The sequence below is a fragment of the Somniosus microcephalus genome, chromosome 11 (genome assembly GCF_052327205.1).
Source record: "Somniosus microcephalus isolate GS21.2 chromosome 11, FLI_Smic_1.0, whole genome shotgun sequence".
In the NCBI taxonomy this organism is placed as follows: domain Eukaryota; kingdom Metazoa; phylum Chordata; class Chondrichthyes; order Squaliformes; family Somniosidae; genus Somniosus; species Somniosus microcephalus.
The window spans coordinates 36,201,094-36,224,141 of record NC_140997.1 but is presented as its reverse complement, the minus strand read 5'-3'; the positions used below and the strand labels follow the sequence as shown (position 1 = coordinate 36,224,141).

At 44.3% G+C, this 23,048-nt stretch overlaps 1 protein-coding gene across 2 annotated transcripts in view; it reads left to right on the top strand.

The window, feature by feature from the left end:
* The window catches only part of katnip (katanin interacting protein), a 144,009-nt gene that overhangs the window by 14,075 nt on the left and 106,886 nt on the right, over window positions 1-23,048 (top strand). For both annotated transcript variants that reach the window (XM_086000481.1, XM_086000480.1), the window contains exons 4-8: window positions 1,482-1,630; window positions 8,347-8,456; window positions 10,120-10,251; window positions 19,906-20,046; window positions 20,383-20,629. In XM_086000481.1, coding sequence (XP_085856607.1) covers window positions 1,482-1,630; window positions 8,347-8,456; window positions 10,120-10,251; window positions 19,906-20,046; window positions 20,383-20,629 — 779 coding nt within the window. The remainder of the gene's footprint in view (window positions 1-1,481; window positions 1,631-8,346; window positions 8,457-10,119; window positions 10,252-19,905; window positions 20,047-20,382; window positions 20,630-23,048) is intronic.

Here is a 23,048-nt window from a genome sequence, read left to right as displayed (position 1 = left end):
ATAGAAACAGACTTTTCATATACAAAAGCAAAATACTGCGGATGCTGGCAATCTGAAATAAAAACAGAAAATGCTGGAAATACTCAGCAGGTCAGGCAGCCCCTGTGGAGAGAGAAACAGAGTTAACGTTTCAGGTCGATGACCCTTCGTCAGAACTGGAAAACGTTAGAGATGTAACAGATTTTTAAGCAAGTGCATTGGCAGGGAAAGGGGGAAGGGGAGGAAAGAACAAAAGGGAAGGTCTGTGATAGGATGGAAGATGGGAGAGATTAAAAGACAAATGGGATGATGGTGCAAGGCAAAAGGAGATGGTAATGGGACAAGTTAAGAAACAAAAGATGAGTCTAGATGAGGTGTAAATGGGAATGGCAGAATCATCAACAGCTGCCATGTGAAAAAGAAATACTGGCAGAGGTTATGGTCTACAATTGTTGAACTCTATGTTGGGTCCAGAAGGCTGTAAAGTGCCTAGTCGAAAGATGAGGTGCTGTTCCTCGAGCTTGCGTTGAGCTTCATTGGAACAGTGCAAGAGGCCGAGGATGGAGAGGTCAGAGTGGGAGTGAAGCGGAGAATTAAAGTGACAGGTGACCAGAAGCTCAGTCACGTTTACGGACTGAATGGAGGTATTCCACAAAGTGGTCACCCAATCTGTGTTTGGTCTCCCCAATGTAGAGGAGACTGTATAGTGAGCAGCTAATACAGTTTACTAAATTGCAAGAAGTACAAATAAATCACTGTTTCACCTGGAAGGAGTGTTTGGGGCCGTGGACAATGAGAAAGGAGGAGGTAAAAGGACAGGTGTTGCATCTCCTGCGCTTGCACGGGAAGGTGCCGTGGGAAGGGGTGTTGGGGATGTTTGAGGAATGGACCAGCATGTCGTGGAGGGAGCAGTCCCTTCAGAGTGCTGAAAGGAGGGGGGAAGATGTGTTTGGTGGTGGGATTACGCTGGAGGTGGCAGAAATGGTGGAGGGTGACCTGTTGAATGGCTGGTGGGGTGAAAGGTGAGGACAATGGGAACCCTATCGTGGTTCTGGGAGGGAGGGGAAGGGGTGAGAGCAGAAGTGCGGGAAATAGAATGGACACGGTCAAGGCCCATGTCAACCACGGTAGAAGCACAAGTATTATAGTATTGCTATATTTACTTTGAAAATTGAACTTTCTCTAAATAAAAATGCAAACTTCATTATGGCTTTAAATTAGAAAAATATAAGATTAAATAACTGAGGTATTGGCTTGTAATCCAAGTGGAGGAACAAAAAAGGGGCATACAAGTCTACTAAACTTGTGAATATTGGATCGGGATTTTACAGGACAAAATCATTGTAGCATTTGGTTACATTTCAGTTTTGTGAAAAGTATTCAAAATATAATTATTTCTGGTACTAATCTATATAATGTATTATTTGCGATTTGCAAGATGTGATCATTAAAAGTTAATTAGTTACATTAATATTAACCAGAATGCTATTTTTTATATTTAGGATATTGAAAAGGTTAAAGGCAAAAGATCCTAAAAAAATTCAACTGGAGCGTTTGGAACAAGGGTTTTCTATCTATGTAAATGGTGCCAACTCTGAATTAAAGAAGCAACCAAGATTTGAAGCACCTTCAAGATCAGTACGGACAGCTGGTGAGTAATGGCTATAACAGCAGAACAAGCTGTTGTTGCCCATGGGAAGAAAATATATCCTTTCATCTACAGCGATGACATCATTTGTATTTAAACTCACTTTCGCGGGCTTTTTGTCACAGGCCAATGTCGGGAGCGGTGAGAGCGGAGGTTCAGTGAGTATTTAAACTCGCTTTCGCGGGCTTTTTTACAGAGACCATTGTCGGGAGCGGTGAGAGCGGAGGTTCAGTGAGTATTTAAACTCGCTTTCACGGGCTTTTTTACAGAGACTTACCAATCTCGCAGACCGGCGGCGGCGTTCCAGAGCCACGTCACGATTCAAAACGTGACGTGGGCAGGAGGAAGCAGCGGATTGGGTGAGAACTTGTACTACTCTATAGTTTGACAGTTAAGGTTCATAGTTTATAAAGTTTAGAAGGTCTTAATTTTGTGGTTATAGTTTCTAAGGTCTCTGTTGTGCAGCGGGGAGTGCTAGGAAACAAGGGCCCTTGAGTATAACATTTAATTGTAGTATAATTGGTGGTATTGATTTAATTTAAATTAATTAAAGGATAAGTCATGGCAGCAAAGCTCGGCCCCGTGGCATGCTCCTCCTGCACTATGGGAAATCAGGCACACTTCCTGTGTCCCTGACGACCACGTGTGCAGGAAGTGTATCCAGCTGCAGCTACTGGCAGACCGCATTGCGGCGTTGGAGCTGCAAATGGATACATACTGGAGCATTCCCGATGCTGAGGACATTGTGGATATCAAGTTTAATCAGTTGGTCACACCGCAGGTAAAGGCTGCACAGGCAGGAAGGGAATGGGTGACCGCCAGGCAGGTAGTGCAGGGGTCCCCTGTGGTCATCCCCCTCTCACAGATATACTGCTTTGGATATTGTTGGGGAGGATGGCTTATCAGTAGAAGGCAGCAGCAACCAACTTCCTGGCACCATGGGTGGTTCTGCTGCACAGGATGGGAGGAAAAAGAGCGGGAGAGCTATAGTGACGGAGGATTCTATTGTAAGGGGAATAGATAGGTGTTTCTGCGGCCACAAACAAGACTCTAGGATGGTATGTTGCCTCCCTGGTGCAAGGGTCAAAGATGTCTCGGAGCGGCTGCAGGGCCTTCTGGAGGGGGAGGGTGAACAGCCAGTTGTTGTGGTGCATATAGGTACCAACGATATAGGTAAAAAACGGGATGAGGTCCTAAAAGCTGAATATAGGGAGTTAGGAGGTAAATTAAAAAATAGGACCTCCAAGGTAGTAATCTCAGGATTGCTACCAGTGCCACGTGCTAGTCAGAGTAGAAATAGAAGGATATTTCAGATGAATACGTGGCTAGAAGAATGGTGCAAGGGGGAGGGATTCAAATTCCTGGGACATTGGAACTGGTTCTGGGGGAGGTGGGACCAGTACAAACTGGATGGTTTGCACCTGGGCAGGACTGGGACTGATGTCCTAGGGGGAGTGTTTGCTAGTGCTGTTGGGGAGGGTTTAAACTAAAATGGCAGGGGGTTGGGAACCTGTGCAGGGAGACAGAGGAAAGGGAAGCAAGGATAGAAACAAAAGACAGTAAGGAGAAAAGCAAAAGTGGAAGTCGGAGAAATCAAGGGTGTAAATCAAAAATGGCCGCAGTAAACAATAATTCTAAAAGGACTAACAGTGTTAAAAAAACAAGCCTGAAGGCTATGGCCTAGAAATTCACTAGCCTTAGCGCCGCTTTTGAGGCGCTAGAGGGACTAGCGCCAGAGTTATGGCCAGTTGAAAAATTCCCTGGGGCCCTAAAGCGGCGTTGCACCGGTAGCGCTGCGCCGGCACCGATGACGTCATCGGTGTGCGCAGCGTCCCGGTTGCCATGCCGACGGGCCCCAGCGCCGTAATTCAGTTGCGGCCGCCTCGCCCGTGGCAGCCGCAACTAAGACTCTGGCAACAGAGTCCAACACGTGTTTGCGCCGGCGCATTAAAGGCCCCGCGGCGGCCGGCCGCTTTCCCGCCGGCCGCCTGCCCGCAGCTCCCTCCCCGGACTTCTCCCCGCCCCCCCCCCCCGGAACAGATGCAAGCCCGGCACTTGTCCGAGGTGCCGGGCTCATCTTTAAACAGATTTGCGCGGGCCGCGGCCGGGTGCAGGCAGCTCCTCCTTAACGGAAGGAGGAGGCCTGCACTTCCCCAGCCTGCTGCACCGCATCGGGTGCCGCAGCGCCGGAATTGCGGCGCTAAATGGCAGTTAGCGCCCTTTTCCAGGCGCTAAGACCCTTCAGTAGCGCCGGCAGCCGTTTGGGCGCGGCGCTACTGAATTTTTGGCGCGCGCAGGGGGACTTAGCGCCGGCACTAACTTCCGGCGCTAAAGCCCTGGCTAAGCCAAAACCCAATTTCTAGGCCTTTGTGTCTTAATGCGAGGAGCATTCGTAATAAGGTGGATGAATTAGCTGCGCAAATAGATGTAAACGGATATGATATAATTGGGATTACGGAGACATGGCTCCAGGGTGACCAAGGTTGGGAATTCAACATCCAGGGGTATTCAAGATTCAGGAAGGACAGGCAAAAAGGAAAAGGCGCTGGAGTAGCATTGCTGGTTAAAGAGGAGATTTAACACAATAATAAGGAAGGATATTAGCTCTGATGATGTGGAATCTGTATGGGTAGAGCTGAGAAATACCAAGGGGCAGAAAACGGTAGTGAGAGTTGTATACAGACCCCCAAACAGTAATGCTGAGGTTGGGGATGGCATTAAACGGGAAATTAGAGATGCGTGCAATAAGGGCACAGCAGTTATCATGGGTGACTTTAATCTACATATAGATTGGTCTAACCAAATTAGTAACAATACTGTGGAAGAGGAATTCCTAGAGTGTATATGGGATGGTTTCCTGGACCAATATGTCGAGGAACCAACTAGAGATCAGGCCATCTTAGACTGGGTATTATGTAATGAGAGGATTAATTAGCAATCTTGTTGGGCGAGGCCCCTTGGGGAAGAACGATCATAATATGATAGAATTCCTCATTAAGATGGAGAGTGAAGTAGTTGATTCAGAGACTTGGGTACTGAATTTTAATAAAGGAAACTACGATGATGTGAAGCGCGATTTAGCTAGGATGGATTGGGGAATGTTACTTAAAGGGTTGACGGTGAATAGGCAATGGCAAACATTTAAAGATCGCATGGATGAACTACAGAATTTGTTCATCCCTGTTCGGCATAAAAATAAAACAAAAAAGGTGACTCAACATTGGCTAACAAGGGAAATTAGGGATAACATAAGATCTAAGGAGAGGACATATAAATTGGCCAGAAAAAGCAGCAAACCTGAGGATTGGGAGCAGTTTAGGATTCAGCAAAGGAGGACAAAGGGATTAATTAAGAGGGGGGAAATAGAGTATGAGAGTAAGCTTTCAGGGAACATAAAAACTGACTGTAAAAGCTTCTATAGATATGTGAAGAGAAAATGATTGGTAAAGTCAAGCGTAGGTCCCTTGCAGTCAGAATCAGGGGAATTTATAATGGGGAACAAAGACATGGCAGACCAATTAAATACATACTTTGGTTCTGTCTTCACAAAGGAGGACACAAATAAACTCCCAGAGATGTCGGGGAACATAGGGTCTAATGAGAGGGAGGAACTGAATGAAATCAGTATTTATAGGGAAGTGGTATTTGGGAAATTGACGGGATTGAAGGCCGATAAATCCCCAGGGCCTGATAATCTACATCCTAGGGTACTTAAGGAAGCGGCCCTAGAAATAATAGATGATTTGCTGGTCATCTTCCAAAATTCTATAGACTCGAACAGTTCCCATGGATTGGAGGGTAGCTAATGTAACCCCACTATTTAAAAAAAGGTGGTAGAGAAAAAACGGGGAATTATAGACCAGTAAGCCTGACATCGGTAGTGGGGAAAATGCTAGAGTCCATTATAAAAGATGTAATAGCAGAGCACTTGGAAAACAGTGATAGGATCGGACAAAGTCAACATGGATTTACAAAAGCTAAATCATGCTTGACTAATCTACTGGAATTTTTTGAGAATGTAACTGGTAGAATAGATAAGGGAGAACCAGTGGATGTGTATTTGGACTTTCAGAAGGCTTTCGATAAGGTCCCACATAAGAGATTAGCATGCAAAGTTAAAGCACATGGGATTGGGGGTAAGGTACTGACTTGGATAGAAAACTGGTTGGCAGACAGGAAGCAAAGAGTTGGAATAAACGGGTCTTTTTCCGAGTGGCAGGCAGTGACTAGTGGGGTACCGCAGGGATCAGTGCTAGGACCCCAGTTATTTACAATATATATTAATGATCTAGACAAGGGAACTAGATGTAATATCTCCATGTTTGCAGACGACACAAAGCTGGTTGGGCGTGTGCTGTGAGGAGGATACAGAGAAACTCCAGTACGATTTGGACAAGTTGGGCGATTGGGCAGATGCATGGTAGATGCAGTATAATGTGGATAAATGCGAGGTTATCCACTTCGGTGGCAAAAACAGGAAAGCAGATTATTATCTGAACGGCAATAGATTGGGAGAAGGGGAAGTGCAACGAGACCTGGGTGTCCTTGTGCACCAGTCGCTGAAGGTAAGCATGCAGGTGCAGCAGGCGGTTAAGAAGTCAAATGGTATGCTGGCCTTCACAGCGAGAGGATTCGAGTACAGGAGCAAGGATGTCTTGCTGCAGTTGTACAGGGCCTTGGTGAGACCACACCTTGAGTATTGTGTGCAGTTTTGGTCGCCTTATCTGACGAAAGATGTTCTTACCATGGAGGGAGTGCAGCGAAGATTCACCAGACTGATACCTGGGATGGCAGGAATGACGTATGAAGAGAGATTGGGTCGATTAGGCTTAAATTCGCTAGAGTTTAGAAGAATGAGAGGGGATCTCATTGAAACTTATAAAATTCTAACAGGACTAGACAGACTAGATGCAGGAAGGCTGTTCCTGATGGCAGGGGAGTCCAGAACCAGGGGTCACAGTCTAAGGATAAGGGGTAAGCCATTTAGAACTGAGATGAGGAGGAATTTCTTCACCCAGAGAGTGGTGAACCTGTGGAATTCTCTACCACAGAAGACAACTGAGGCCAGTTCATTAAATATATTCAAGAAGGAGTTAGATATATTTCTTAAGGCTAAGGGGATCAAGGGACATGGGGAGAAAGCAGGGACAGGGTACTGAATTTGGATGATCAGCCATGATCTCATTGAATGGCGGAGCAGGCTCGAGGGGCCGAATGGCCTACTCCTGCTCCTATCTGCTATGTTTCTATCATTATTGTCTTCTGAGTTATGCAGGATAGAATAGACCATTATTTATTGCCATTAATAGAGATGCTTTAGTCGAAGGCAAATGTTTTTCTTTTCTGTGAATAGTGCAGCTAAATTGTGGCCAAGTAATACTGAGGGATTTCTAAATTTTCCAAACAACTGTAAATGATGACCAATAAAAGCTCAAAATATGATTTAAGTTGCTAACTGTTCATTATCCCAGTATTGACTATCTCTTGGTGCACTTTTTTACTTTCTGGAGTGCCCATATTTGTGCTGTACATTCAAAACAAGAAGTTGAATTGTCCAGATGAAACATAACTTTGTATGCTAATTAAAGAAAAATATTCTGTAATAAGGCTGTAAAATGATCTTTATTCTGGAGGATTTCTGACATTAAAAAAAAATCTATAATCTCTCATTTCAACTTGCAATTTTTTTTCACAAAATTGTCATAATCACTGACCTTTGTCTTCACAATCAAATCTGTCCATTCTGTTTCAAAGTTGTAATGAGGTGGGATGTACTGAGACAGAGCAGTAACTTACACTCTAAGTGCCACTCATAACTGAACAGCTGGAATCTTACTGGGGAAAGAGGTGGACATTCTGCAGGAGGTAAGGGAGTTTAAATAGGGAAAGAAGTGGGCATCAAGCAGGAAGTGAGGGCATTTAAGTGGGTGGTCAGAGTCCCTGTCAGGTTTTTAAGAAGCTTTTGAAAGCCGGAAGAATGACAGCAAGGCAAAGTGGTTTTGGAAGAGCATTCTAGATAGCAAGAGCATGTTGACTGGAAATGTAGCTTCGGATAGTGGAGTGGAGGGATTGGCAACTATCAGTAACCCAGAATACGAGGAACTGAGGTGGAAGCTGGGCTATGTAACTGGAAGAGATTGCTAGAATAGGCTAGAGTAAAGCTTTGGCGAGATTAAAATTGGCAAGGATTTTGAACTTGCTTTCCTGGGGCACAAGAAGCCAGTGTAGCTTCGGAAGGAGGAAGGTGATGAGTGCAGGAGAGCACAAGGGTGTGGGTTAGCTGAAACTTGTGACGAGTAGCCGCATGGATGTCTTGCTGTCTAACCTGCCGTTTCCTATACCCTATTCCCACCCCTTTCTTACGACTGCACGTTGAATTCATTCATAAGAACATAAGAAATAGGAGCAGGAATAGACCATTCGGCCCTTCGAGTGAATGAGGTGATCAGCTCCTTTCAGCTTTTAATGCTATTTTTACATATTTAAAAATCCATTACAAACCTTTGGGAATCTCGTGGGGTGGGGGGGGGGGGCGGCAGGGGGAAATACCATTTAATTCATATTTTTAAAAAGTCACCATCCACATTCTTATGCACCTTTTTATTTTTAGTGTCCTGTTAAATTGCTGGTTTCACATTTTAAGAAGTAAAGTACTGTAAACAAAATTTTATTCACGTTAAGCCCATACATTAAAATTATGTATACAAAATTAATTTCAGATTCTGCTTCAAGATCAACTTTGCACGCTGAAGCGCTACAAGAATTAGACGGACTAAAACGTAGAACGCAAACTGCACCAGGCAAAGTTCAGCGTAAGGGTTGGGTGCAGGTAAAGACAACCGTGATAAACTGCAGTAGAAACTGTATGAAATCTTTGTTATGTAGGGTAACTTTTCAAGGGCACAGTCTGCCTGCCACTTCTGCATTGCAGATGTTTCACTTTGTAGCAATGTAAACCTGACAGTATAATTCCAGAGTCAAGTCCTGTTCTGACTGTGGAGGAGAGCAGTGTGCCATCCCCATCTCCCCCCCCCCCCCCCCCCCCCCCCCAGCCTCCGAAGAGGCTATCTCACACTGCTTTGGTTTGATGAATAATGTCAAGCTAAATTTTAAAAGTGCTTTTGGGGGGCGGCGGGTGCAGTTGAGCCTCTTGGGCACTTCACAAGCTTAAGCAGAACTTAATTACATTTTTGAGACAGTGAGCACTCCCCCTGTGCTCAATGCATTTCAAATTTAATGTCCCAGAGCTCTCCCTGACTGACAGACAATATAAATAAGATACTGCCATTTGTGAAGTGATCTGAGTACAGTAGTTATAGTATAACTGCAATGTTAGATTTTGCTAAGCTTTCAATTCACTTAAGATCAGCTCAATAATTTCAGTTATTTTTTGGTACTGTTTCCTCTTCATGACTTTTAATCTAAAATTAGTCAGTTACAAATTTTTCAGAAATGATTGTATTGCTGTTATCTAGAATCAGCTATTGTAAGTTCTCAGTTATGGATTTTCATGAAACCAAATTGTGAAGTACATAAAAGAGCATGCTATTTAAGGGAATTTTAGCTGGGATGTCAAGGGATAATTCAGAGTTATTTTTGCAATACTAAGGAGCATTAAGCAAATTCCAATTTTTTAGTTGCCCTTTGAACGTATACAAAGTAGATAATAGAAGGTCAGCTCACTTAAATAATGTGCGGCACACCAGATACTTGGTGCCTGAGGCACTGAGAGTACCTCGAGGACTGGAATTTTGATCTGGAATGTTGGGTACTGTCAATTGCCTTTAAAGCGCCAACATTTTTTGAGGGGCACAATGACTCCTTTGACAGATTTGGATTTTGGCAGTATACATGAAGGGTGGTCGTATTAAGAGATGCCACCCAGAAGAAAAAGAGGAAAACTTTAGCTCAATTTGTGGCCCTCCCCTGAAGTGTCCATTCAAATAGGCACCTGTAGTATGGAGAGTTGCTTAGGCACCCTATCCAGATTATGCAGCATAGGCCTAATTTACTTGGAAGCTATGGCTTATTCAGCCTCATACAGAGCAAATTGGACACTGAATAAGCTTCGGCGCCTGTTGACGTGAGGCCCTGGTGCCCAAAGTGCCACAGTGCATCGCATAATTGGCTTAAAAATGTCTGACTTGCTCGTGCTTCAAATATAGACGGTATTGTCAGTAAATATTTAAACATTGCCGTTTTCTGCCCTTAATCTCTCTCTGTTTTGAAATTTTAAGCTTCAGAAGTGTACATTTTTAACACAACTTCAGTGTTGATGTCACTTGTCTGCTGGATACACTTGTATTTTTTTCTGTCCCGACCCCAGAGTATATATGTCTGTAAGCTAGGAACTGATGAAGCCTGACAGACATGCCACTGAGACTCGAGCCTGCAACCAGAAGTATAAAGTGAATGCTGTACCATTTTAACATCAGGTTATGTATATAGATATCTTAAGTTCTGCTATAAATAATACTTGCATTTCATTACAGTCTTCAGTCCACATTAAAACGGAGAAAGGAACACAGTTACACCTTGGTCCACCTGTAGATTACTCTAATGATTTTGAAGCTTATGAAAGTGTTAATATGGAGACAGAGGAGATATCATGTAACTGCTCCCAGGTAACTTAAAAAAGATCACACAGTAATGTAAAGTATTCTGTCATAGTATTTCTAAAAAACAACTTCAGCCAGCAAACTATTATTTTTTGTCTCCTGTGCTAGTTGCCTTCCAGAGTGAGCAAATGTTGATAGGTTCTAAATTTCTTTAGGCATTACATAGAATCTACAGCACAGAAACAGGCCATTCGGCCCAACTGGTCTATGCTGGTGTTTATGCTCCACGTGAGCTCCCTCCTACTTTAATTACCTCTTTCCATCCTGCCCCTGTATCCCTCTGTTCCCTTCTCCCTCATGTAGCTACCAAGCCTTCTCTTCAGTGCATCAATCCTATTTGCTTCAACAACTCCATGTGGCAGTGAGTTCCACATTCTCACCACTCTGTGTAAAGAAATTCCTCCTAAAGTCTTTATTTAATCTGTTAGTGGCTATCTTATAGTTATGCCTCTTATTCTGGACACCCATAAGTGGAAATCATTTCCCCACATCAACCCTATCAAACCCCTTCAAGATTTTACCAACCCTTGACCCCTCTGTCCTTGTGAACTACTGCCCCATCTCCAACCTCCCTTTTCTCTCCAAAGTCCTTGAATGTGTTGTCGCTTCCCAAATCCGTGCCCATCTTTCCCACAACTCCATGTTTGAATCCCTCCAATCAGGTTTCCGCCCCTGCCACAGTACTGAAACGGCTCTCATCAAAGTCACAAATGACATACTTTGTGACTGTGACAAAGGTAAACTATCCCTCCTCGTCCTTCTTGACTTGTCTGCAGCCTTTAACACGGTTGACCACTCCATCCTTTTCCAACGCCTCTCCACTGTCGTCCAGCTGGGTGAGACTGCACTCGCCTGGTTCAATTATCTATTTAATCGTAGTGAGAGAATCATCTGCAACGGCTTCTCTTCCCGCTCCCGCATCGTTACCTTTGGTGTCCCCCAAGGATCTATCCTTGGCCCCCTCCTATTTCTCATCTACATGTTGCCCCTTGGTGACATCCTCTGAAAACACAGCGTCAGTTTCCACATGTACTCTGACACCCAGCTCTTCTTCACCACCACTTCTGTCGACCCCTCCATGGTCTCTAAGTTGTCAGACTGCTTGTCCGACATCCATTTCTGGATGAGCAGAAATTTTCTCCAATTAAATATTGGGAAGACTGAAGCCATTGTTTTTGGTCCCTGCCACAAACTCCGTTCCCTAGCCACCGACTCCATCCCTCTCCCTAACATCTGTCTGAGGCTGAACCACACTGTTCGCAGCCTTGGTGCCATATTTGACCCTGAAATGAGCTTCCGACCACATATCCGTGGCATAACTAAGACCGCCCATTTCCACCTCCGTAACATCACCCGTCTGCTCCCCTGCTTCAGCTCATCCGCTGCTGAAACCCTCACCAATGCCTTTGTTGCCTCTGGACTTGACTATTCCAACGCACTCCTGGCTGGCCTCCCACATTCTACCCTACGTAAACTTGAGGTCATCCAAAACTCGGTTGCCCATGTCCTAACTCGCACCAAGTCCTATTCACCCATCGTCACCATGCTCGCTGACCTACATTGGCTCCCGGTTAAGCAACGCCTCGATTTCAAAATTCTCATCCTTGTTTTCAAATCCCTCCATGGCTTCGCTCCTCCCTACCTCTGTAATCTCCTCCAGCCCCACAACCACCGCCCCCCCCCCCCCCCACCCCGAGATATCTTCGCACTTCTAATTCTGCCCTTTTGAGCATCCCTGATTATAATCGCTCAACCATTGATGGCTGTGCCTTCTGTTGCCTAGACCCTAAGTTCTGGAATTCCCTGCCTAAACCTCTCCGCCTCTCTACCTTTCTCCTCCTTTTAGATGCTCCTTAAAACCTACCTCTGACCAAGCTTTTGGTCACCTGCCCTAATTTCTCCTTATGCGGCTCGGTGTCAATTTTTTTGTTTTATAATACTCCTGTGAAGCGCCTTGGGACGTCTTACAATGTTAAGGATGCTATATAAATACTTGTTGTTTTGTTTTAAGGACCTCTATCAAATTTCCTCTTAGTCTTCTTCCAGAGAAAAGAGCCCCAGCCTGCTCAATCTTTCAGCATAATTGTATTCTCTCAATTCTGGTAACATCCTTGTAAATCTTTTCTCTACTTTCTCCAGTGCTTTTAATTTTTTTTGTAGTATGGAGACCAGAATTGTACACCATATTCCAAGTCTGGTCTATCCAAAGTACTCTATAATTTTAACATTACCTCTCTGCTTTTGTGTTCTATTCCTCTAGAAATGAACTCCTGTACTTTGTATGCACTCCTTATGACCTTATCAACTTGTGTTGCTACTTTTAGTGTTTTATGTATCTTTATTCTCATCTCTTTGCTCCTCTACCCCTTTTAGTTTCTTACCTCCAAGGAATAAATGGCATCTTTATTTCTCCAACAAAATGAACCACCTCACACTTGCTATATTAAATTTAATTTACCTTTAATTTCACACTCTGCAAGTCTTCCTATATTTTTGTGCAGTCCTCCACATTATTAGCTATATCCCCCCAATTTGGTATCATCTGCAAATTTCGACACCATACCTCTAATTTTTGAGTCCAAATCATTTACAGTATGTATATGGTGAACAATAGAGGCCTCAGCGCGGATCCCTGCAGGACACCACTTCCCACTTTGTTAGTCCAGGATACTTCCCTTAACTCTTACCTTTTTTTTTTGTAGCCATCTTTCAATCCATTCTTCTACCTGGTCCCCGACTCCACACATTCTGACCTTTTGTCATGAGTCTCTTGTGTGGTACTTTATTGAAGGCCTTCTGAAAGTCCATATATACCACATCCACTAGGAAAGTGGGGAGGGAGGGTTCGGGTGTTTATAATAATAACCTAAAGATAAGAAAGAGAAGAAATGAGAGCAAAGGTTGGAGTATAAAATAGATATAGATAACATAAATACTCAGAACAGAAAAGTTTAAAGGAAGTAATAATAAAATACCTGATCAAAGCAAAGGGGGTACTAATGGAAAAATAAGATCACACTAAATTGCCTATATAGCAATGTACAGAGCATCAGCAACAAAATGGGGAAATTGGAGGCAGTAATTAGAAGTGAGGAAATAGATGTAATAGGATAACGCAAACATGGCTGCAGACAGGACAGGATTGGCAGTTAAATATTGCAGACAGTAATGTGTTTAGAAATGATAGGAAAGGATGGTGGTGTAGTGGGATAGCTGTGTTAATCAGAAATACCATAATGGCAGAAGCAAGAAAGGACATAACTAACAGAGATATAAACTGAACCCACATGGATGGAGATAAAGGATAGGAAGGGATCAGTCATGCTAATTGGGCAATGCTATAGACCACCAAATAGTGGAAAGGAGGTGGAGGGAGTAATATGTGGGCAAATATAAGTAAAACAACACAGAATCATCATCATGGCTGATTTCAACTACCCTCGGATAAATTGGCAGGGAAAGAGGAGAAAGTAATGGAGTTTTTAACAGTGTGTCCAAGGCTCCTTTCTGACCCAATATATACAAAGCCCAACAAGGAAGGAAGTACCGCTAAACCTAGTACAGTAATGGGAAATGAACCAGAGCAAAGAAGAGAAATAAGTGAGGAAGAATATCTAGGGAGTAGTGATTACAATACCATAAGGATTAAGATCATGATTGCGAGAGATATAGATAGTACAAATACCAAAGTAATTAATTGGAAAAAAAGCCAAATATGCGGGAATGAGGATGTAGCTAAGGAAGGTAGCTGGAAAAAATATTGAGGTAGAACAACAGTGGGCAATATTTAAAAGAGGGATCGATAGAGTTAAGGAGAAATAATATTCTACTAATAAATAAGAACAAACTCGCTAAGAATGAGATGCCATGGATGAATAAAGGGCTGAGGATAAAATTGAATCTAAAGAAAAAGCATACACAAAGTACGTAAACAGTAAAGTGGAGGATGGCAAAAGGGAATATGATGAGCTTAGGAAAGAGGTAAAAAAGACAATTAGGATGTCAAAGAGGAAATATAAAATGAAAATATCAAAGAATATAAAAAGAAATAGTAAATTATTCTATAGGTGTATAAGTAACAAATGGAGAATTAAGATAGAGATTGGGCCAGTAGGGATGAGCAAGATAAAGTCACAGGAGATGATACTGAAATGGCAGGGATACTAAATAGATACTTTGGGGTTATTTTAACCTGCAAAAACGGGTGGGTTTGGGTTGGGTGGGATGTTAAAATTTTTAAAATCGCAAACACAAACCCAACTCGCTTCTAACCTGCCCACTTCGGTTTTAACGGGGGTGGGTGACCAACCTACTCCCAGGAGGCCGATCGTTCATTTAAATACTTTAATGAGGTGGCGTGCTTCAGATTTTTTCTCTCTTCCAGCTTTGACGCTGGCCGGCTAGGTTTCCCAGGCCTCGGGGGGGGAAAACCGGCAGCTAAAGGGAGGGGAGGACTGCTGCATGGAAGAGGTAAGTGCTTTTCCAGCACAGCTTGTGGACCAGGAGGAGCAGGAGAGCTTCCCCCCCCCCCCCCGCCGCGCGATCGGACACCCCCACCCCACCCCCTGCAATCAGACAGCCCCCCCACTCGTGGCGGTGTAGTCCGGTCAAGATAGGATCACCCCACCCTCCCACCAACGATCGGACCACCGACTCCCTACTTCTGCCCTGATCTAAGCAGCCCTGAGCCATCATTTAAAAAGAGCGAGAGAGCAGCCCTGAGCCCCCATTTAAAAAGAGCGAGAGAGCAGCCCTGAGCCCCCATTTAAAAAGAGCGAGAGAGCAGCCCTGAGCCCCCATTTAAAAAGAGCGAGAGAGCAGCCCTGAGCCCCCATTTAAAAAGAGCGAGAGAGCAGCCTTCAGCCCCCATTTAAAAAGAGCGAGAAAGCAGCCCTGAGCCCCCATTTAAAAAGAGCGAGAGAGCAGCCTTCAGCCCCCATTTAAAAAGAGCGAGAAAGCAGCCCTGAGCCCGCATTTAAAAAGAGCGAGAGAGCAGCCCTCAGCCCCCATTTAAAAAGAGCGAGAAAGCAGCCCTGAGCCCCCATTTAAAAAGAGCGAGAGAGCTGGCAGTAAAATGAATCCAAGAAAAATCTGAAAAAGTGGCATCGTAGTCTGCGCAGAGGGAGGTGCAGCGCAGCTCGAGGAATTTAAGCTGTGTTTAATTTACTATACACACACTATTTTTAACTATAAACCAATCTAGCAACTTTAAGTAAATAAACATCCAGCATAATTCATTACTAATTCATTTGAAAGCCAGCTGAAATCCATCTACTAAATATAATCTAGACCTCAAGTGATAATATTAATTCAGTGAAATAAATTACTGCTAACTAATAAATAAATCAATAAAGATTAGAAATGGCAGCACAGGCAGTGTGTCAGCACAGCGAGACTGTCCCAGATTGCCACATCTGTAGTAAATGTCTCTGCATTGAGACACTCCGGCTCACTTTATTTTTAACAGTCATTTTTATACTTATGTTCTATAACTGTATCTGTTCCCTGACTGTTTATATTACCCTTATTCCTTACTTTGGTTTGACTTTCCTTTACTCTCATCTCTTATTTCTTTTATCTTCAGGCTTATGTTAATATTACCAGATCTCCCCCCCCCCCATCTTACTGGCTTAAAGTCTTATCTACAGTCCTATTTATCCTTTGCACTAAGACTCTGGTCCCATTCCGGTTCACGTGGAATCCGTCCCAGTGGTGCAGCTCCTTTAAGTATCATTAAGGCATCAAGGGGTATGGGGAGAGAGCGGGAATATGGTATTGAGATATGATCATGGCTGATCCTCTATCATATTGAATGGCGGAGCAGGCTCGAAGGGCCGAATGGCCTACTCCTGCTTCTATTTTTCTATGTTTCTATCCCAGTATTGGTGCCATGGGCCCATGAAATGGAACCCTCCTTCCCACACCACTCTTTCAGCTGCCCATTCACCTTCCTGATCTGCTTATTCCTATGCCAATTAGCATGTGGCTGGTGTAGTAATCACCACCCGTGAGGTCCTGTTTTTTAATTTAAGTCCAAGCTTCTGATATTCCCTTAGCAGGACTTACTCCCTTCCTTTTCTTCCTTATGCCATTGATCACAACATGGTCCATGACAACTGGAGCTTCCCCCTCCCTTTCCAAGTTCCTTTCCAGTTGCTCCGAGATATCCTTGCCCTTGCACCAGGTAGGGAACACATTCTCTTGGACACTCAGCCGTGACTGCAGAGGATGCTATCTATCTCTCTAATTATCAAATCTCCTATGACTACAACCTTTCTGTTCTGTTCTGCTCTTCTCTTTCCCGCACACCTTGGACTGCCTCCTGCTCCACAGTGCCATGGTTAGCATTATGGCCATCCTCCCTTCAGCCTTCATCCTTATCCTCACAGATAGCAAGTACATTGTACCTGATGGATAGGACCAGAAGTTCCTTCTCTGCCTCCCCTAGGTTTCCCCTACCCTGCTGACTGACATCACATTTTCCCCTTCCTGCACCTGTGCTTTCCTCTGAGGTGTGACTGTACTCTGGAGAAAACTATCCAGATATTCCTCTTCCTCCCTCGTGTCGAAGTGTCTTAGTAACTCTGAGCTGGAGAGACCCATATTGAATAATTACTTTACCTCAGTATTTACTAGGAAGACGAATAGGGCAAACATGACATTAGAAGAAGAGATCAAAATAGATCTCAAGACCATTAAGATAGAAAGGAGGGAGATAATAAACTAGTCAAACTTAGAGAGGATTAAAACCCCATGTCCGAATTTGCCAGAGGATTGGCGGACAGCTAATGTTATTCCTATATTTAAAAAGGAGATGGATGAAGTTCATGGCACTATAACCACTCAGCTTAATGTCAGTTATAGGAAAGGTAATGGAATCTTTACTCAAAGATGTAATAGAAAAACTAGTCTAGAAACTGAAAATGTAATAAAGAATAGTCAGCACAAATTTCAAAAAGGAAGGTTAAGCTTGACCAACCTTATTGAATTCTTTGAAGATGTAACAGAAAGAGTAGATAAGGGTAATGTAGTAAAGTAATATACTTGGATTTTCAAAAGACCTTCGGTAAGGTACCGCATTGTAGACTCATGACTAAAGTGAGAGCATGTGCAGTCGGGACAAGTAGCAGAATGGATGGCAAGCTGGCTACAAAACAGAGAGTAGGGGTTAAAGATAGCTACTCAGACTGGCGGAAGGTGGGAAGTGGTGTTCCACAAGGATCGGTGCTGGGAGCACTGCTGGTGTTCCACAAGGATCGGTGCTGGGACCACTGCTGTTCACTATTTACATAAACAATAGGGACTTAGGAATAGGAAGTACAGTTTCAAAAATTTATGGATGACACCAAATTGAGGGTATAGTTAATACTGAGGAAGATTGTGACAAAATACAAGAAGACGTTAAAAAACTTGCAGAATGGCCATGTAACTGGCAAATTAATTTCAATGTAGATAAGTGTGATGTGGTGCATTTTGGTAGGAGGAATAAGGAGGCACATACTTCTTAGAAAATAGAGTCTAAATGGGGTAGAGGTGCAAAGGGATCAAGGCTACTTTTAGCATCCTGAAAAAATTAGCGCCCCCGCAGCCGAAATTCACCAGTAGCGCCCCAAGAGCCAGGCAGGGCACTACTGGAAGCCCCCCCCCCCTTCCTCTTGGGGCGCTGCGAGTGAATATCGCGGCGCTATATGCCGCAGCGCTACACTCTGCGGCGCGTCACGCCGTGGTACTGCAGGCCTTCCTCCCCTTATTAAAGGGGAGGGGCCTAGCGCAGCGAGACCTGGGGCCCAGCAGGGCCACCAGAGATCGGAGTGCCGGCAAAAGAGCCTGGCACTCGAGAAGTGCCAGGCTGAGAGTGCAGCCGGCCCCCTGCGGGGGGCTGGCTGCAGAGGAGGCCGGGGACGGCAGAGGGGGCAGGTGCTGGCAGGCGGCCAGCAATAAAAATGGCCGCCCGGCACCTCCCCTTTAATTTGCGCCGCCCCGGCTGCAGGTAACCCCCCCGACCCCATTGGAAATAGTGTCCGGTGGTAAGTCAGGGGGGCGCTACCGAAGATCGTGGCCGGGGCGCTAACGGTTACCGCTGCCGCTAATCTCCCGCTGAATTTCGCAGGAGGCACTAACGGGAGGTGCAAAGCAACCGAATTTGTAGACCATAGAAACTTAGACCACATTAGGAGAACTGTGCAGAGTTCGGGTCTCCATAGTACTAAATGATATAAAGGCACTGGAGAAGGTTTTAAAAAAGATTTACAAGAAGACCTGAGTGGATACAACTATCAGAAAAGACTGAGCAGGGGCGGTGGGGAGGGGGGGAATTGGCTTGTTTTAGCAGCTAATCTGCTTTTGCTATGTGTATTTATTTCTGCTGGTTTCCTCACAAGTGCTTTCAGCTGTCTTCTCAGCAGGCTTCCACAAAGTTTCAACAATCCTGCATTTTCTTTATGGTTCACCATTAGTCCTGCTTGTCTACATGGACAGATTTCTTCTTTAAATTTAAACAGCCGGGCATGGCTTCCTTTTAAGAAGTTTGCACACGTACTTTGAGATGTGCATGCTTCTGATTTTTTTAAATAAACAAACGGAAACAGGTTTCTGAATGTTTACTTTAATTGACACGACTATCTGCTTTTAACAGCTCATGTGGATACCACAATCCTGCATTTCTATCTTAAAATAAATAATGAGGATTATTCTGGGTTGTAATATAATGTAATGTTTTGTTCACAGCGTTACCTACTGGTGTATTAATCCTAAAACTACTCATCGCTTTTGATATATAATAGATGCATAGAGGGTTCTGTGTACTCTGGCCAATGTACTTGGAGCTCTTGAGGATCTTGACTTGAGTAATCCTTTAGATCTTTAATTCACTAGGGTTGTGTGTGGAGACAGACAATATACTTCTTACTTGCATTTGTATCTTTACACTAATTAAGCAGATGTTTTGATGACCGCGATGCCCAATACCATCCATTTCATGATATTACGACCTACTATTTTACAAGATCTCAATTGCGATTCAGTTACGTAGTTATTGGAGTTGCATACATCCATGGATTTTCCTTGTTTCTTTCCTGTATGGTCTACCTTTGATTTGGTTTCATAAGTTCAATTTTCTTTATCAGGTTAGACAAACTTCTGAGTCCCAAAGGCTATTGCTAAAACTCAATTTATTTTTTTGGTTGCAAATTCTTCCGTGATGTTCCAAATATGGACTGTAGATGGGAGACCCTTTTTAAAGGGAAAGAATCTTGTATCATTTGAGAGAGAATTTAAGAAACTAGCTGCTTGAGATCGGGACGTCTACTACAACGACAGAAACATGAATTTATATAGTGGAAAAATGTCCCACGGGCGTTTTATAGAGTTGTAAGGAACAAATACACTCAAAGCTGAAGAAGATCGGTGGGAACGGTGACCAAAATCTTGGTCAAAGAGGTGGATTTTAGAGGAGGTCTTAAGAGGACGAATGTGGAGAGACTAAGAGGTTTAGGGAGGGAATGAGGATGAAGCTAATGTAATTCCAGAGCGTTGAGCCTAGGCAACCATGGTCGGCAATGGTGGGGCAAACCTATTTAAGTATGTTTTATGAAAAATATTGGCTTTTACTCCAAAATGTAATTTATATTTGCAGATTTTCTTCTTCTCAATTTCTTGCAGAATCTTGCTGATGATTCTTCCAGGAGCGGAAGCAACTCTTGTATCTTATCAAAGTCTTCCTTCGTAAAGTCTGGAAGGACATCAGACAAAAGCTGTTGTGATGGCAATGATAAAATACTCCTGAACATACAAGATGTTGAGGTGTGTGCTGGCAGTTCTAGTTAATCCCCAGTATATAAATTGCACTCGTCAGTGCAAAAATGTTACAATTTTTAATTATAAAATGGGTCCTAAATGATGCAGGATTTTTTACTTTAGATCCAGTAAGACTGATTCTTCATATATTTGCTCTCAGGATATATTCAATGCTGGCAAGCCTGTATTTATTGCCCATCCCTCGTTTCCCTATGTCAACCATGTAGTGTGAGACTGGAGTAACATGTAGGCCAGACCCTGAAGGACATTATGATCAACATCTAAATAGCTTACTGATTATTGTATTTGTTGGTCCTTTACTTAATGTACCTGTTGCATTAGATGTTGAGAAGAAGCCTGCAGCAGGTTGCTGACCTCCAACTTAATGACGCGAAGAGCACTGGCAGTGAGGACTCTGATTCTCTAGAGGACGATACAATTGGAGAGCAGATTGAAATTCAAGAACCAACAGAGAGTCTGGAAGATCTACAGCTGACTAAACAGTCTTTCCAGAGGGGCTCAGAGGCTAAGCACTGCAGTCTACACCCTGGAGATCTGATTGTACTTGATTTTGCACCTAGTACAAAAAGTAAGTTTTTAAGATTTGAGAAATGTGTAGTTGCATTTCAACAGTATTAGAATTTTGTATAATATTTGTTTAAAGTTTGCTTCCACAGCTTTATTGGAATGGTACTTTAATATTTGTTCATTAGATCAACTGTTTTTTCCTTTTAAAGCAATGACCACATGGTAGTATAGAACCAAAAATAATTTCATGGTTTTTTTATTTTATGAATGCAAGGATTTTTTTTTTAAACAACGTGACTACTTGTAGTATAACTGTCTGTGATACTTCCTATAGCTCTGTAATATATTACAGGACTATAGGAAGAGAGGAGGGGAGTGGGATTAGTTTTGGATTGCTCTAGTGTAAAGCTGGAACTAGCAAAGAGCAGGTACTGACACAATGGGCCAATTAGCTGCCTCCTATGCTGTAAACTTCTGATCTTAGTAACTGCTGTACAATATTCACACTTTTTAATGCCTAGAGTTTACATGAGTAATGATATTTATGTGTGTCATACTGTGTACACAGATACTGAGTGTTAAGGGACGTTCACTGGGTGCAGGCATGGAGGTGTCGATCAGAGTATTTAGCAGGATATGGAAAGTTTGTGAGAAATTGGCAACTTTCTGTTCCTCAAGGTCTTGGCTCTTCTGAATTGGAGAGGGAGAGGAAGAATCAGGAGTAGACACACAGGAAGAGGGCACAGATGATGCAATGTCTACCTCTGGGCCCAGTCCATTCAAAGTTCTCCAACTGGTAGATATCCCAAAAGTGTTTATCTTGGAGGTTTATGCAAGAGGGCAGAGAGTAGGAGGAGAGATGAGAAAGACAGCTAGGTTGTACCACAGTTGAGACATGCAATCTAGGGGAATTGCATAACACTGAGTATCATGCTTATCTGTCAGAAAGCATAGAAAAAACAGAGTTGGGTGCGATGAGATGGTTCATGAATGTTGTACCCTACAGGGCTTCAGTTGCTACTTTTTCCTCTGCCATTCAGTTGCTGTGGCAACTGGAAAGTAATTCTATTTTTTCCAGTTACGGAAGGGGCTAAATTGGATACCACCGAAAACGGGCGTGGGGGATGGCGATGCGCGATTAACCTGTGCCTGTTGATTGCAATGCAGGGAGCATGCCAACTTTGTGCTGCCTGTTCATTTAAATGATTTCTGTGTCCAGCCAGCTCTAAATGTGCTGTTCATTGGCTGGATGTATCAGCAGGGGTTAATATAGTGAGAGGCTAGCACCAGTTAAAGCTAGCCTGCACTGCTTAATGCTAGCCTGCAGCTCTTGAAAGGGGGGGTTGCATTGTTGCTGGAGACGGTGCTGGGAGTCGTGGTTGAAGAGATTCTGACCTGGGAAAGAGTGAGGAATGGCACAACAGGGGAGAGCGCGGTCTCCAAAGTTTTTGGACGCTGCACTGGAGATCTTGGTGATGGAAGAGGTGGAAAGGAGGTGAGGTGTCCTGTATCCTCAAGGGGGAAGGAGGCCCTCCAGACAGATGGTTAAAAGGCAGTGGGAGCAGATAGCCGTGGAGGTTAATGCCAGGAGTCAAGCCTCGAGGACCTGGATGCAGTTCTGCAAAAAGTTCCATGACATCATACGATACTTATCTAGCTTCCCCTTAAATGTATTGCAGCCCTCTTGAGATAAAGGCCAACATTCCATTAGCCTTTGTAATTTTTTTTGTACCTGTCCACTAGCTTTTAGTGATTACTGTACTTGGATCCCCTAAATCTCCCTGCTCCTCCACAGTTCCTAGCTTCTCACCATTTAGAAAATACTCTGGCCTAGAAATTCACTATAGTCCCATCTGGGGTGCCAGCCTCGCCAGGGCGCTAAAAGTAGCGCCCCGGAAGCAGTCGCAGCCGCCAGCCGGAAATTCAGTTTGCGCGCCCCAGAGGGAAGCACGGCGCTACTGGAGGCGCCTCGCATCCCTCTTGGGGCGCTGCAGCTGAATATCGCTGCGCAACGTGCCGCAGCGCCACATGCTGCGGCACGGTGTGCTGCGGTACTGCAGGCCTTCCTCCCCTTCTTAAAGGGGAGGGGCCTTGTGCAGCATGATCGAGGATCACGAGTGCCGGCAAAAGAGCCCGGCACCGAGGAGAAGTGCTGGGCTCTTAGAACGCAGTCGGCACTCCGCGAGGGGGGTGGATGCTCAGGAGGCCGGGGCCGGCAGCGCGGAGAGGTGCTGGCAGGCGGCCAGCAAAAAAAATGGCCGCCCTGCACCTCCTTTAATTAGCGCCTCTACCGCCGCAGGTAGGCCCCCCTGAACCGGTCGCAAATAGCGCCCGGCGTTAAAGCAGGGGGCACATCTAAATATCGCGATCGGGGCGTTAGCGGGGTGCTGCGCACACCGATGACGTCATCGGTAGCGGCGCAGCGCTAATGGCTAGCGTCGCCATTAGCGTCCCACTGAATTTAGCGGGAGGCATGGCCA